The sequence below is a fragment of the Henckelia pumila genome, unplaced genomic scaffold (genome assembly GCF_033568475.1).
Source record: "Henckelia pumila isolate YLH828 unplaced genomic scaffold, ASM3356847v2 CTG_525:::fragment_3, whole genome shotgun sequence".
Lineage (NCBI taxonomy): Eukaryota > Viridiplantae > Streptophyta > Magnoliopsida > Lamiales > Gesneriaceae > Henckelia > Henckelia pumila.
Window position 1 is genome coordinate 4653924 of NW_027331857.1, and position 17383 is coordinate 4671306.

At 33.8% G+C, this 17383-nt stretch overlaps 2 protein-coding genes across 2 annotated transcripts; one reads left to right on the forward strand and one right to left on the reverse strand.

Moving 5' to 3' along the window:
• The first annotated feature begins 9663 nt into the window (after positions 1–9663).
• On the forward strand, positions 9664–10803 carry LOC140872987 (uncharacterized). Its single transcript, XM_073275933.1, has 4 exons — positions 9664–9713; positions 9862–9985; positions 10092–10164; positions 10478–10803. Exons 1-4 carry the CDS (start codon positions 9689–9691, stop codon positions 10724–10726), a joined length of 471 nt encoding a protein of 156 aa, XP_073132034.1. The 5' UTR covers positions 9664–9688; the 3' UTR covers positions 10727–10803.
• A 194-nt stretch (positions 10804–10997) lies between these two features.
• LOC140873368 (transcription factor ORG2-like) lies at positions 10998–12361 on the reverse strand. Its single transcript, XM_073276472.1, has 3 exons — positions 12044–12361; positions 11398–11775; positions 10998–11115 (listed from the first exon to the last, which is right to left on the reverse strand). Exons 1-3 carry the CDS (start codon positions 12347–12349, stop codon positions 11017–11019), a joined length of 783 nt encoding a protein of 260 aa, XP_073132573.1. The 5' UTR covers positions 12350–12361; the 3' UTR covers positions 10998–11016.
• Positions 12362–17383: the final 5022 nt, after the last annotated feature.

Here is a 17383-nt window from a genome sequence, read left to right on the forward strand (position 1 = left end):
AAGATATATTTGCAGAAGACATTTTATATATACAGATCGAAGTTTGTAGACTTGATCTTTCCACTTCTGTCTTCTTTTGCTTGAGAGTCAATCCATTTGATGATTTCGACCAGTAACAATATTTCACATCACATGATTCTAACTTTTTGAAGCTCGACTGTTTTTCATAATATAATTTTTTTCTCTTCTACACTCTTTAATTCCACCCCAATTACATAGATAACGGCCCCGTTTGGTTTCAAAAGTTAGGCCAAAAAAACACTTTTTTAAGTGCTTTTCAGTTAATAAGGTGTTTGGTTGACCAAAAAAGTGCTTAAATAAGCACTTTTTAAAGTCAAAATTAGAGCTTTTTTAAAAGCAAAAAATTATAGCTTTTAAAAGCACTTATTTTAAAAAATGTCTACAAAATCCAAACGGGTTCAAAACAGCATTTCCATTTGTCGTTTATTCCGAGAGTAGGTATCCCGCGTAATGGTAGATACGTGACACCATTCAATTCAGGGAAAATTGCTTTTTTGGTCCTGTATGTTTGTCACTTTGCGATTTTGGTCCTTTATATTTTCAGATTGCAGTTTTAGTCCGCTATCTTTATTTTTTTGGCAATTTTAGTCCTTTTTCCGATGTGGCGCTGACGTGGCACAAATTCAATGCTGATGTGGAGCTGACGTGTACAGTGCCACGTCAGCATTTTCGAAGAAAAAGGACCGAAATTGCCAAAAATCGAAACATACAGGACTAAAACTGAAATGTGAAAACATAAAGGACCAAAATCGCAAAGTGACAAACATACAGGACTAAATTTGCAATTTTCCCTTCAATTCATGATACATCTGCATTAAAAAGTACCACTTTTAATATGAAAAAATGATATTTTCACTGAAAACAATATATATTACTCAATATTTCTTTATAGGATAACTACTAAAAAAGTATACTTTTTCAGTGAAAAATTATTAATACTTTGAGCGTAAAAAGCAACACTTTTCATGAGTTAGATCGAATCGCATATGATACAGTTGACTCGTAAGAAAGTTGTCCCAACTATGTATGGGTTTTATTTTATTTTTTTTATAATATACCCCCGTTTAATTTGTAGTTTTGTAAATAACTAACTATTAGAAAGAAAACAAACCATTTATATAAGAACTCATTAGAGAAGAGTAAAATTGAATTGTTGTTTGTATAATTGACTAATGAGTTTTCTTATATAATGTATGTGAGAAAAGAAACAGACATGTATAATTGAGGAGAAAATGGAAGTTTTTGAAATGATAATTTAGCAACTAGAATTTAGTAATTTTAAAGTGAATATATAACTTAATATGTATCACTCGTACATGTAACATTTTCAACATTAAATTTGTGTTACAACACACCATTTTCTGAAATACAGGCATTTGACTGGCCGTGACGACATTTCTCTAAAGCAGAAGATTTTGTTTTTGCTTTTGTCAACATTAAAGTCATATTCCATCCCGTTCTTCAAATGGCTTCGTGTTGATTTGTCTTGCAATAGAGATATAGATGTGATAGATTAATTCTCAATCTCTAATAAATGTTAATTGAAAGTTTTCGAGACAATGACATTTACTTAAATAATTTAATTTGTTATAATCGATATATGAATGTACATTATTAATAACTTATTACCCACTTCAATTTCTATTCTTACCTTTCGTAAGATCTTAAAAATCATATGCGCGCGTAGATGTGTATATGTCTATAATATCTTTAAATACATCCGTTCTAGGTTCGTTATATTATTATATATTTGGGAATAATATATATATATATATATATATATGCTGATTTTGAATTAATTTTCTTGGTATTTGAAAAGGATGAAAAGTTGCAAGTCCCGGCAGGTTAAATGCACCTAAATATTGGTACATTTTGATGGGGCTAGTGGATTGTCTTAATCATTCGGATGGCAGTGCGTGTGTACATCTTCTACCATCGTTCACTTTCACATTTCAGAAAAATAAATCATTTTCGTTTAAATAATTGAAATTTCCATCATTTAATTTGTATATACAATTAAAAGTAACATCTGTTATCAGTTCTTCATAATACTAATAATATGATATAAACTTATAAAAATCAAATAATATATCATAATAATTATATATCGCTAACAACCAACATGATGTTATGGCGAAGAATTATAATTAAGGTCCTTTCATTGTTCGGTTAATTCCTACATCGTAAATTAACGTAGCTAGTTCACCTAAACATTATATTTTGAATGGGAGATTCATAATTGGTGGTGTGCGTTCGTAATATTAAATATTTTTATTTTTAAATTTTTTGGTCGACAGAGATTATAATTCATACGGTTTCAAATTAAATGAAAAAATAAAATATCGGTGGTCGTTTTCAGTCGCTGTCAGATGCATGGTAGAGGCTGCGCCCTTTGTTTTTTCGAAACTTTGTTGGATATATATATATATATATATATATATATATATATAAAATAATAATTAAGTTTTCCAAGTTACTTGGCAACTCGATCGACTGGATCGACCAACATCATTTTTTATTCTTCAAAATATCCCTATAAAGGGATGCTCTACTAGTGATCAAAAGTTGTGGCGACCCCGGGCTCAACTCAGAAATTAAATCTCTAATTTTTATAATTTTTTTAACTAATATTTTTCAAAATTCGAAATTAAATCTCTAATTTTGTAATTAATAACTTAATATTTTCGGGGTCTTATAAATGTTGCATTTGAAGGTATCCCAAAAAAAATGTGCATTTGAAGATTTTTTAAAAAAGGAAAAGAATTAGAAGAAACTCAAATGCATGAACTTGCCTCCCCATTCCATATTGTACATGGCATGTTGTGACAAGAGTCTCCAGAGTAACTGCAACTCGTTGTCGCTTTGTATTTGTTTCCACGGACTAATTGAAATTTATTATTATTATTTTGAGCATACAAATTGGAACTATTGTAGTACTCCTTAATTATGCATTGCTTTTAATTATTATTTCGTTGATGAAATCGATAGGTTGCGCCGACAAAGAGGAGAGATCGTCGATATCAAGAGGTTGCGCAGACTAAAAACGGTTTTGGCAGGCTTTTAGACGAAGAAAAACATGAATGAAGCGATCATATACCTTAATAAGAGGGACTCCAAGATTGTACGTTCAGGTATAGCATTATATGTGGCTCAGGAGAGCTTAAAAGATATGATAAGTACGACTCGTATTAATAATGTATATGCATCATCTTTTCAGAACATCATCACATAAGAATTCTAAAATTTTAAGTGGGCTTGATTAAGAACAATTATTGTTGAAGTATGCTTCTATCAGATTGAATGGGAATAGAGAAGAGATCGGATCGGATAGTACAGATCAGATGAGCTCGGTGATCAGATGAGTTCATGGCCAGATCGTATACTGGGATCAGATTGATGTGATGGTCAGAAGAGTCTTCGGACGAGTTCATGCAGATAGATTGCTCGAGTATTGTGACTTGGTTAGAAGTCAGATGAAGTGTCCAGGAAGCTATACGCTTGCAGGCAGATCGATGCAGATCGAAATACAAGGGCAGATCAAACTGATGAATGAAGACTTATCGGGTTGGACCATGTTGACTTTATAATTGGGTCATAAGTTACTGTTGACCTAAAGCCCAAGATGAAAGTCGGTCTAATTCTCTATATAAGCAGATGGAAGCTGGCCGCAACGAGAATAACAGAAAATAAAATTCTTCAAAATATATTGAGAGAGAAGAAGGAGAGATTTCGAAGGAGAAAACTAAGCGAAGATTGTGACGGGAAGAATTCAAGTATCAAAAGCTTGAATTGAGTCTGTATCTAGCTTGAGAGTTTTTCGTTGTCCATCTCTGTAATAAGCTCTGTTCTTGAGCTTGAATTGTTCTGTTGGTGATTAATAAAAGTGTGTGTTGCTCTCCACGGGAGTAGGCAAGTCTTTGCCGAACCACGTAAATACTTGTGTTGTTTAAATTATTTTTGCGTGAGTTGGTTGATTGATCTGTGTGCATTGGTTTTATCTGCTTTCTGGGATTATTGTTCTTATCTGTGTGTTTCGTTTGCCTGGTGAATTCTCGATAACCAAATTTCGGATTGATTCCTAACAAGTGGCGTCGTCTGTGGGAAACCAAGCAAAGATGGTGGGATCAATGAAGTTTGATATTGAGAAGTTTACGGGCAAGAACGATTTTTCACTCTGGAGGATTAAGATGCGTGCAATCCTGATACAACAAGGATTGGTGGAGGCTCTTAAGAAGAAGGAGGAGATGTCCGATGAGATAAAGAACAATGATGAATTGCTCGAGAAAGCACACAGTGCAATTATTCTCTGTCTGGGAGATAGACCTCTTCTGGAGGTGGCCAAAGAAGAATCTGCAGCGGCGGTGTGGCTCAAACTCGAAAAGTTATACATGACGAAATCCCTGGCTAATCGTCTGTACATGAAACAGAGATTGTATTCCTTTGTGATTAAGGATGAGAAGAACCTTGAAGACCAGATCGAAGAATTCACCAAGATATTGGATGACTTGGAGAATATTGAAGTAAAGATTGAAGATGAAGATCGAGCTTTGATACTTCTAAATGTTCTTCCTAAAGCATATGAAAATTTCAGGGATGCTTTGCTATATAGAAGAGAACAGACGATAACATTGGAAAAAGTTATGTCTGCTATTCAATCCAAGGAACTTCAGAGAAAATCGAACACAAACACTGAATCACATGGAGAATGTCTTACGGCGAGGGGCAGAAGTGATAAGAGGACATCCAGTGGGAAATACAGGCCAAATTCCAGATCGAAGAGTCAAGGAAGATACTAGAACAGAAATTTGGGTAATATGAAGTGTTATGCTTGTCAGAAGGTTGGACATCTGCGAAGAGATTGTCCGGAAAGGAAAGGGAAGAAACTTGAAAAACCCAAGGATGATGGTACTCTGGCCGTAGCTACAGATGGATATGACTCAGGAGAAGTATTGGTGGTTTCTAAAGGTGATCAGAACCACGAATGGATATTGGATTCAGGATGCTCCTTTCACATGTGTCCTATAAGATCTTGGTTTGAAAAATTGGAGGAATCAGATCAGGGCATGGTACTGTTGGGGAATAATCAATCATGCAGGATAAAGGGCTCTGGAAATATCAGAATAAGGATGCATGATGGGATCGACAGAGTACTCACCAAGGTGAGGTATGTGCCCGAGTTGAAGAGAAACTTGATATCATTGGGAACGCTTGATGCTCAGGGATATTCATTCAAATCAGGAGCAGGCAGTATCTCAGTGTCTAAAGGATCTCTGATTGTGATGAAGGCTGTCAAGAGGAACCTCCTGTATGTACTACAAGGTGATACGATTATTGGAAGTACAACAGTTATTCAGGAACAGCAAGACAGAACCAAGCTATGGCATCTGAGGCTTGGACATGTAAGTAAGAAGGGATTACATGAGCTATCTAAACAGGGTCTGTTAGGTGGAGATAAGATTGAATCACTGGAGTTATGTGATAGTTGTGCTCTTGGAAAATCAAAAAGAGTATCGTTTGGTCAAGGAAGTCACACAACTGAGCAACCATTGGCCTACATTCATTCAGATCTATGGGGTCCTTCTCGGACAGAAACTCATGGTGGAGGTAGATACTTCATGTCTTTGATAGATGATTACTCAAGGAGAGTATGGATATTCATCTTAAAGACTAAGTATGAAGCTTATGACAAGTTCAGAGAATGGCTGCTGGCAGTTGAGAACAAGAGTGATCGAAGAGTGAAACAGAGAACAGATAATGGGCTGGAATACTTATCAGATAAGTTTGTCAAGCTATGCAAGGAGAAAGACATTACCAGACACAGAATATTGGCAGGAACGCCACAACAAAATGGTCTGGCAGAGAGAATGAACAGAACTCTTCTAGAAAGGGTCAGATGTATGTTGATCAATGCTTCTCTACCTAAGTCCTTTTGGGGGGAAGCGTTATCTACTGCGTGCTACTTGGTCAATAGGTGTCCATCCAGTGCGATTGGTTTCAAGACATCAATGGAAAAGTGAAGTGGAACACCAGCAGACTACTCAAACTTGAGGGTATTCGGATGCCTAGCATATGCTCATCTGAAACAGGACAAGTTAAAAGCAAGGGCAGTCAGATGTATATTCATTGGGTATTCGGATGGTGTGAAGGGTTATAAGGTTTGGAACCTGGAGTCAAGAGGTCCAAAGTGCTTCAACACCAGGGATGTGAAGTTTGATGAATCCAAACTGGGATATAAAATGAATACAGATGGAAAGGACATTCAGATCAGTGTGAATGATAAACTACCGATTGAGGTGGAGTCTTCTGTGCCAGATGAAGAGGCAGATAAGATGCAAGATGATGATATGACAGCGAGTGATCCAAAAGAGGACTTAAGAACTTATAATCTTGCAAGGGACAGAACCAGAAGGGAGATCAGAGCTCCTAAAAGGTTTGGTGAAGCTGATCTGGCTTGGTATGCACTGACAGTAGCTGAGGAGGTGGAGTATTCAGAGCCAAATACTTATGATGAAGCTATTGAGAGTAAACAGAAAAACAAGTGGATTGAAGCTATGAATGAAGATATGAACTCACTTGAGAAGAATCAAACCTGGAAGCTAGTAAACAGACCGAAGCATCAGAAGACATTGGGATGCAAGTGGATCTATAAACAGAAGGAAGGAAATCCTGGTACAGATCAGATCAAGTATAAAGCAAGATTGGTTGCAAAGGGTTTTGGTCAAGTAGAAGGGATAGATTTTAATGAGGTCTATTCTCCAGTGGTCAAACATTGTTCCATCCGGATTATGTTAGCACTGGTGAACCAGCTCAACTTGGAGCTTGAGCAAATGGATGTGAAAACTGCGTTTCTACACGGTGACCTGGAAGAAACCATTTATATGGAACAACCAAAGGGCTTCATACATCAGAAAACCCAAAACAAAGTCTGTTTACTGAGAAAATCATTGTATGGGCTAAAGCAGAGTCCTAGGCAGTGGAACAAGAGGTTTGATGAGTTCATGATTTATATTGGTTTTGTGAGAAGCCAATATGACAGATGTGTCTATCTGAAAAAGGATGATGGGAAGGTTATCTTGTACCTACTGATTTACGTTGATGATATATTGATCGCAAGTAAAAGTAGGACAGAGATATCATCCTTGAAACAACAGCTCAACACAGAGTTTGAGATGAAAGATCTGGGTGAAGCGAAGAGAATTCTGGGCATGGACATAGTGAGAAACAGAAAAAGACAGGAGATTCATCTGAGTCGGAAGAACTATTTGAAGAAGATTGTTCTGCGGTATAATATGAATCATGCAAAATCTGTCTTGACCCATCTGGGATATCATTTGAAGCTATCTGCGAATCAGTCACCTGAAAGTGAGGAAGACAAGATGAAGATGGCTGGTATTCCATATGCTAGTGGAGTGGGGAGTCTCATTTATGGAATGGTGTGTAGTAGACCTGATCTGGCATACGCAATCAGTGTAGTGTCAAGATTTATGGCTAATCCGGGAACATATCATTGGGAAGCTTTGAAGTGGATTCTCCGATATCTCATAAACACAACTGGGCTGGGATTGAAGTTTAAGAAACAGCAAGATGGGATTGATCCGGTAGTAAGATATGTGGATTCAGATTTTGCTGGGAACTTAGACACGAGAAAGTCGTTGACTGGTTATGTGTTCACCTTTTATGGCACAGCGATCACCTGGAAGTCTAATTTACAGTCAGTGGTTGCTCTTTCTACCACTGAGACAGAATTCATAGTTGTGACTGAGGCCATAAAGGAGGGATTGTGGTTAAAAGGGATGATAACGAAGTTGGGTGTAAAACAAGATCAAGTTGTAGTACACTGTGACAATCAAAGTACAATACACTTGACGAAACACCAAGTCTATCATGAACAATCGAAACACATAGACGTGAAAATGCATTTCGTGAGAGATATAATTGAAAAAAGAGATGTGATTCTTGTGAAGATAACATAAGAAGAAAACCCTGCAGATGCTATGACTAAGTCACTGTCGTATGCTAAGTTCAAGAAATGTTTGGACTTAGTTAATGCGGTGATTGGAAATTAGCCAAGGCGGCTAGGATGGAGAGCAGCATTCCTTCTGAAAGAATCAAGGTGGAGATTGTTGAAGTATGCTTCTATCAGATTGAATGGGAATAGAGAAGAGATCGGATCGGATAGTACAGATCAGATAAGCTCGGTGATCAGATGAGTTCATGACCAGATCGTATACTGGGATCAGATCGATGTGATGGTCAGACGAGTCTTCGGATGAGTTCATGCAGATAGATTGCTCGAGTATTGTGACTTGGTTAGAAGTCAGATGAAGTGTCCAAGAAGCTATACGCTTGCAGGCAAATCGATGAAGATTGAAATACAAGGGTAGATCAAACTGATGAATGAAGACTTATCGGGCTGGACCATGTTGACTTTATAATTGGGTCATAAGTTACTGTTGACCTAAAGCCCAAGATGAAAGTCGGTCTAATTCTCTATATAAGCAGATGGAAGCTGGCCGCAACGAGAATAACAGAAAATAAAATTCTTCAGAATGTATTGAGAGAGAAGAAGGAGAGATTTCGGAGGAGAAAACTAAACGAAGATTGTGACGGAAAGAATTCAAGTATCAAAAGCTTGAATTGAGTCTGTATCTAACTTGAGAGTTTTTCGTTGTCCATCTCTGTAATAAGCTCTGTTCTTGAGCTTGGATTGTTCTGTTGGTGATTAATAAAAGTGTGTGTTACTCTCCCGTGGACGTAGGCAAGTATTTGCCAAACCACGTAAATACTTGTGTTGTTTAAATTGTTTTTGCGTGAATTGGTTGATTGATCTGTGTGCATTGGTTTTATCTGCTTTATGGGATTATTGTTCTTATCTGTGTGTTTCGTTTGCCTGGTGAATTCTCGATAACCAAATTTCGGATTGATTCCTAACAATTATAAAATAGATCGATGATCCCTGAGAATTTTCTCATGATGTGTGTGAAATATAAAAACACGTTGAAAAGAAGTGATGACAGTCGCCGTATCTGAAACAATATTAGATTTATGTTGCCCGCAATCTTTCTCTTCTATTCATTAATTTCTAAGACTTTTAACTTGTAGACACTCGAAAATACTCTTTAAACTCGTTTTTTCCTTCAAATTATAATAATCACATTCTTTATTTTCACAAGAAGCTTGATTAATTTATAGAAAAGAAATAAAATAGGAATTAAAATTTCTAATTATTTATCTACTCAATCACGTAAGAAACTATATTAAGTTACTATCTAATCTAACCGGTCCAGCTGGAATTTGGGCCGGATCCGTCCATAAAATGACCGAATCTGCAGGTCCAAAAATGATAAATGGATCCAATATAAAAAAAAAAAAATACTCATTTTATATTCCTTTTTGGTTGATTTATAAAAAAATTAAAAATAATAATAATCTTAATACCTCATAGCTTCGATATTACATTTTGGTCGATAACCGCGCCTTCAACTTAAAGATAATCGATTTGTATATGCTTTTGTTGTTGCTTTTCGACCGACCATGAAACAAGTAATTCCTTGCTTAAATCTAAAGATAATAAATGTACAAACATTCGTTTTATGTTCGCATTGCATCTTGCAACTTAAATAGATCGTGTTTTGTCTTTAACTTCCAAGTTGATAATTTTGCTGCGATGAGCCAAAATCTCAAGATAAAAGGTACACCGCATGTACAGTATTTAGATAGTGTTTTTAACCTCTAAAAAATAAGTGAGTGTGATCGAGGTAGTTCAACGATGGATTCAAAAATTTTTCTGATGAAATATAAATAATGTTAAATTGTTTTGATTAATTATTTGACTTGTAGGAAATGATGATGCAAAAAACAATGAAATTGGAGGTGTGATACAACAGTGCTACGACAAGTTCTTTGTCAATACTGAGAATTGGAGCTCTCCTGATTTCTACCATGCCGTGTGCCAAACTGTCGAGTATTAATTCCATTTTTTTTCATTTTTTTTTAAAAAAATGATCAATTGCTATTATATTATAAAATATTCAATGTATGAGATAATTTGTTTTTTCTTTGTTTGCCAGAGAAATTAATAAAATGATTGGTAGCACGCAATTTCGGGTGCCAAAGACTTCCACCCTTGATCACGCATACAAAGTAAGAAATTATTGGTGGGTCACCCGTTAATTCCCCAAGTTCCAGTTAGGTTCAAGTCTAATTGAGTTATCCGTCTTATAATTGGGTCACTTGCTAATGTCTACTCATACCGATATGAGATACAATTAATACATCAACACGTACACCCTTTCACGTTCAAAATTGAAATAATTGGAACATAGATATATTAACAGATGACCTAACTATGAAACGACCAGCTCAAAGGGTTGCCCAAGTTTCTACAAAAGAAGTAAATTATTTTCATAGATAATTGTGCAAAGAATTTAATTATTATTATATATTGTGATTTCAGAAACATCACCAAGGCAAAGGAAAATTGCTGAAAAAGGAAGAATTTCAGAAAATTCTAGAAGAAGTGATTCTTGACACAGGGGTGACAAATATTGGGGCAAAAGATTTGTTATTCTACATATTCGGAGTCCCCGCCGCCACCCTATTCGTTAAGCAACGTTTGATTCCAAACCTTATTCCTAACCAAGTTTTCATACCTTTGGTCACTTCTGCTACTGTTTTCATCCTTGCAAAACTTAACAAGATATAACAACAACAATAATTTTTATATATCATGTTCAATTACTTCATGATATATTAAAGATATTCCAGAGTCAAATTTATTTAATGCAGTGATTAGTTTGCTCTAATTAATAATGTTTAGTGATTGACGCACCTACACATTGAGTTTGAATTAGCCAATTTGTCATTTCTGATCTTGACTTTTGTGGCACACAAAATAAATCATATACATAGGGAATAAAAACAGTTAGTTAATTGTTGATTCGAGTTGATCTGATTCATATGACCAAAAACTGTCCATAATTGGATACAATCGAACTAATTACAATTTAATCCAAATTCTTCGTCCTTGTCGTAAAACGCCCAAACCTTTTCCTTCAAAACCGAAACGTCCATGATCTGAGATCCTGATAGTCCCTGCTAAGTTCAAACAAAGCATCAGGAAATCTTCTTTCGAAAAAATAGTGAACAAGAGTTATGAATCATATGATCATGTTATTTCATTTTCTTATCTGATAGATAGATAACAACATTAAAGTATTTAAATGATTTTTAAAAAAAAAAATTATTTGAAACAGCAACTAATTAATCAACCGTACGGCCACAACCTGATCCAGACACGAATATGCTTAAAAAAGCAATGCAATAAATAAATGAAATGATATTATATATCTAAGATATAATTATTAATTAGACTACCTGAATATGTGCATTGTGGAAAACCCTCCCACCAGAAGACTGAAAACATGATGTACTTAGTACAAGAAACCCTTCTTTCTCCAAACACCACAGAGCATCAGAAAATGAACCCTTTTCGAATTTAGCCATCGAAATCTGAAGAACTATTTCTTGATCGCTTATTCGTGTTGCGGACAAGGCTGAAGTGTTACGTGTCGGTTTCGGCCTTGATCTTTGCTTCCTAAAATCAATGGTTGAATCTTCTTGAAATACCCTCCTCTTACTCACTTTCTTTGACATGAGGCTCTCTTTTTTTTGAATCAGTGTCCCCATTTCTTTCTGAATCTCCGGGATGTATTTCAGCACTCTTGAAATTGTAGCAGGAATACTCAGTTTTCTCTGTATACATACATTTAAAATTTTTCTAAGTCTCAAAGATACTAATAAAAAAAAATTTCAAAATTTTTGTTAAAAAAAAGCTGACAAGTGTTTTTTAAACATATTTCAAAATTTTATTAAGAAAAAGCTGAGAAGTGCTTCCTACAAGATCTCTCAAACACTAACTAAACAAATTTCAAAATTTTGTTAAAAAAAAATTGAAAAGTATTTTTTAGAAACTCTACGAAACACTATTTAAACGTGCATATATACATAATAAAAGCCTTACGGACTGATCTTCGGGCGGGAGCATCTCTCGGAGAGTAGAATACATGGTGTTCATCTTTTTCCGGCGATCCCTTTCACTGGCATTATGATTCAGCTTCTTGAAGATCTTATTCGTGTCGCCCACTTTACGAAATTTCGAAAATTCTCCACTGATCATGTGATCCTGTCCTGCCGGAGAACATTGGAGATCGATGGAGTCTGAGTTATGGTCCGAAGATTTTTCCCCGGAAACATAGTTATCATGGCTGGCGATGGGATTCTCCCACGGCCATCCGAAACCGGAGAAATTAGATGAAACGTCGACCATTTTTTTTTTGTTTGTGGTTTGAAGACATATAGCTCAGCAAGTGTATTTATATTCATAATCTTAGGTTAGTCAATTTTGTATATATCAGCACCTATTATTTTAAATTGTAATTTTGGTTTCCGTTTATATATATAGTTAAGTAATAGAATTAAAAAAATATCATACAAATTTGTGGAATTAATTCCTACTGAAAATTTTAGACTTTATATTAGAATTATATGTTTTATGGGCAAGTTTATTTATTCATGGTATTTGAAATTATTCATGTGCCACTTTACTTGTAATTCATTTTGAAAGTTCACATTTGATGGTTTAGATAATTAGTGTTTTATAATTAGTTTTGATAGCTTTATAAAAAAAATTATGTATGAATCGGAATACATTTGATGCTTTTTCTATATACACACGGGAGATGGTTAAAATTCATGTATGTATTATATAATAGTTTTTTGAGAAGTTATATGTTAGAAATTTATGAGTTGTACGTGACTGAAGAAGTTTTTATATTTTAAAATAATGAATCCAAACAAAGAGGATATTATTGTAAAAATATATATATATTGTTTTCGGAAAATATTGTTTTTAATTCCCACGAGAAGGCACGCGATTGGCATTAGGTAATCATGGATTAGTTTGATAGCGAACACGACTTATGAATGGTTCGCCTAATCCGTGAGTTGATGTGGCACACGCTTGCCTCAGTCCGACACGTGCCATGATTCCTACGACCAAAACAATATTTAAAAATTAGGGTCGTACAAAATAGATACTTTGATTTATTTTATTTTATTTTTTTAACTAATCTTATTATTTAAAATTTAATTACAAAATTTATGAAACAAAAATAGATAACAAAATCATGATTGTACTAGAACAGGACGTGTACTTGGAGACCCAAGTTAAAGTTGAACATCTAATGATATGTTGGTGAAGCATTTCTCAAATTCCATATCCCTTAGACTTCTTTCACGTCTAACTCCACTTCATTTTCTCGGGAGAGTCTACGCTGCCATTTGAGGCACTGTCCGAAAGGCAATCCAACGGTCCTCGGGCCTTTGCAAATGGGTCCGAAACCATTGATGCTGGCAGACCGACACTTAGAATCTCCGCATTTTCTCTATATGATATACTTATCTCTTTAATTATTTAAAAAACTAGCTATCGAAATAATACAAACTATTTAATGTTTAACATAAAATATATATTTATAAATTTATATCACTCAAAATAAATTAATTGTATATGCATAAAAATTATATACAAATATTCATTATATATATTTTTTTATTTATTATTATTATTATTATTATTATTATTATTATATTATTATTATTATTATTAAAAAAAAGCACCACTTAGTAACCGAATTAAAATTAATTTGGTAAAATTAAAGACGAAATTTCTAAAATACTCTTAAAAAAGGGGGAATAAAATTTTTATCTCTATTTTAAACTTCATTTGTCCATGATTTTCTTCATTTTCGTGCCTTCGTCTTATTTTAAAATTTACATTGATTTGAAACAAAAAAGTACTATATATATAAAATAAATAATATTCATATTTTAATCACGCAAACAACGCGTGTGCACGCGACTAGTATAGAGTATGCTTGTGTGTTGCCAATTAGTATATGATAAACATTATCTATATTAGTATCATGTTATTTGTGTGTTTGTATAATCTATTTTTTCATATATGCGCATTGTGTTTATACAGTCCGTTTCTTTGAATAAATAAAATTCTCGACATTAATTTAATTTTTTTTGTTAAAAAAAGATCAAGAGTGTGTTTGAAATGAGAGTAAAAATGGGATTTGCCGGGATTGATAATAAGAAAATTCAATTTAAACGGGGTGTATTCGTTGCAGAAACTTTAAGTGTTTGAAAATATGAGATTTCAGAACGGGATTGATATTTAATAGAATTTGATGGGATTTGATTTAACTAAATAAAATATTCGCCAAATTAAAGAGATTTAATGGGATTTCAACTATAGATAACATAAAAATCATTTTTTAATCTTAATTATGTATACATAAATCATAAATTTTATATTATTTTTTAAAACTTAATTAAATATGATATTCCTAAAATTATCTTTTATAATGCACATAGTGGTATATAATATTTTGATAATTTATGTAAAAATCGAGTAAAAATATAAGTTTTCACATTTTTTTATATTAAATAATATTGTTTCTAATTGTCAACCCAAAATCACATTTTAAAATTTTCATGCCAAACACCAAAATAGAATTCTACATCCATGAATTTAAATTACAATTCCGATTTCAATTTTTACTGATCCAACAAACATAATGTAAACATGAAGTATTTGAAAATTTTGAAGTTATACATAGAAAAGGAGAAGGAAAAGAAAAAGAAAAAAGAAATAGTGAATTGAAGGGGAAAAAACCCAAAAATCATACCAATAATACCAATTTGGTCGGTCGCCTCCCTCCCTTAATATATAGTTATAGATACTTATATATATTATTATAAGAAAACATTATGTTTTAATCTTGTACTCTTGTACTTTGCCTTTTTTTTATTTTGATTTTGTTGATAATGAAATTATATTTTTTACATCGTAACTCGTTTTTTTTTTTCATTTTTCTTAATTTTTTGGCCGAAATTTAGCTAGTTTGTAAATTTTTTATACATACGACTAGGGTTGGGTACGGTACGGTATACCATACCGAACTACGGTACCGTATACCATATCGTTTCTTCATATCGGTACCATAATTCGGTATACCGAATTTTCGGTATGGAGATATTTTATACCGGATACCGTGCCGGAAATTAAAAAAAAATCGGTATACCGAAAAATTTCGGTATACCGTGAAAAATTTAAAAAAAAAATTCGGTGTACCGAAATAAAAAATTTTATATACCGATACCGAAAATTTACCGTACCGAAATTTTCGGTATACCGATTTTTCGATATATTCGGTAAATTTTTCGGTACGGTATGACGGTATTTTCGGCATTCGGTATTTTCCCCAGCCCTACATACGACGGTCGTCGATGTTGATATGAATTTTTAAATTGTTTGGCTAGTTTGTAAATTTTTTCTAAAAGGTTGACCCCGAAGGGGACTCCATCCACATGAGTCAGAGGCCCATTGGCTCATGCGGGGGTTAAATCGAGGGATGTGGACGAGTAGGCAGGGACTTAAGGGAGAGAACAACATGATCCAACCCCCAGAGCATACCCCCAAATATTTCAATGAGGAATATGCTCCACACGAGGAACGAACCCGCAACACTAGAAAATTTCTTCCCACGTCACCTCAGGTCTTACCAACTCGCCTATGCCCTGTGGGCTTGGCTAGTTTGTAAATTGTTTATACATACGACGGTTGTCGATGTTGATATGAATTTTTAAATTGTTTCATGTTAATCTAAAACGAAATCAAGAAGCAAGTTTCTTTGCAAAAATCAATATTAACATCCATGTTTATTATATAAGTAATTTTCGACTGACATGATAGAAAAAGAACACTTTCCCTTGAGTTTATCACTCAATGTAACACCTTTTAAAAAAAAAAATATATATTATGGATATAATTTATGACATATTCCTTGCAAGGTGCAATATATAGGGCAGCTGAGCCCAAGGAGTCGAGGACAGATTCCGACATTAGATTTTCGATAGATTTGAACTTATTATGAGAAATTATTTTCTATTACAAAAATTTGATAAATTTATATATATGTTTTTGGAGAAAATTGTAATTTTGGTCTTTTATATTTGTCACTTTGCGAATTTTGGTATTCTACGTTTTTTTATTTCAGTTTTAGTCCCGCATGTTTGGTTTTTTGGCAATTTCGATATTTTTTCTTTGAAAATGCTTACGTGAAAATATACATGTCAGCTCACATTAGCATTTCAATGGTGCCACATCTGCGTCACATCGAAAAAAAGACTAAAATTGCTAAAAAAAATAAAAATAGCGGACTGAAACTGAAACATGAAAACAACACTAAATTCGCAAAGTAACAAAACTACATGATCAAAAATACAATTTTTCCTATGTGTTTGCGACAAAAATATTATTACACCGTACGAGTACGACTTAAAAAAATGAAGCTATGTCCTAGAATTAAAGAGTTGAGCCTTCATTCCAGGCCACCGGAGTTTATATCCATCTTTTCTGTTAGCTGCACAGTGGCGGAGCCACATTTATGGCCACCCGGGCTTTTTTCAAATTTTTGTATATAATTTTGAAAAATTTTGAATTAATATGGTATTAGCCTGAATAGCTCAATTTAAAATATTAAATGATTGAAAAACTTAAAGTTTTAGATTGAGTAAACTAGAAATCCTGACTCAGCTATTGTAGCTGCATCATCTCAATGGCCATGGCCGTGCCACAAGCTCCGCAAAGTCCATTAATAAGTTGATTCGCGGGGGCCGACGTGGCCCCAAGGCCCAAGTTTTGTCCATTAGCTTGAACTGAACATGGACCGGCTTAAGTCTGATCTTTAGCCCGTATAGTTTTGGAACTCAAACACAGCAGGCCCAAATGTTGTATAGTCTTGGCTCAATTCTCGTTTTCACCCTTCGATTATTAAAACTATGTTATTATTATTATTATTATTATTATTATTATTATTATTATTATTATAGAGTGCTTTACTGTGTAGTATATTAATTTTTTATGGAACTTAAATCCTACAGATTTATTAAGGACTTCAGTTTGATGAACGAACAATTTTAACAATATTATGTATTTACAAATATTTTTTTTTAAAAAAAGGTGCTTACAATTGTATTTAATTTGTCGCTAATATTACGATTCTATTTTCAGGGTTACGAAATTTTAAATCTTTGAAAATAAATTTCTTGTTATTCGATAACAAAACTGCTTTAAGTTTATTTTAAAAAAAAAATTGGTAAAAATAATAATCACGTATTAATTTATACATGCAAACTAATTCATGAAGGCAAAGACGGTTCTAGCTTAAGCCAATCCTAGGCTATAACCCACTCAAAAAAATGTCATTACATATGTAAGTTGTTTTACTCA

Excerpts from the sequence above, each read along its gene's own strand:
- LOC140873368 (XM_073276472.1), bottom strand. The coding sequence starts at position 12,349 with ATGGTCGACGTTTCATCTAATTTCTCCGGTTTCGGATGGCCGTGGGAG. Across the intron at positions 11,776-12,043 it reads TCCCGCCCGAAGATCAGTCC|AGAAAACTGAGTATTCCTGC; the intron begins GTAAGGCTTTTA and ends GTATGTATACAG. Across the intron at positions 11,116-11,397 it reads TCCACAATGCACATATTCAG|GGACTATCAGGATCTCAGAT; the intron begins GTAGTCTAATTA and ends TGAACTTAGCAG.
- LOC140872987 (XM_073275933.1), top strand. The coding sequence starts at position 9,689 with ATGAGCCAAAATCTCAAGATAAAAG. Across the intron at positions 9,714-9,861 it reads CCAAAATCTCAAGATAAAAG|GAAATGATGATGCAAAAAAC; the intron begins GTACACCGCATG and ends TTTGACTTGTAG. Across the intron at positions 9,986-10,091 it reads GCCGTGTGCCAAACTGTCGA|AGAAATTAATAAAATGATTG; the intron begins GTATTAATTCCA and ends TTTGTTTGCCAG.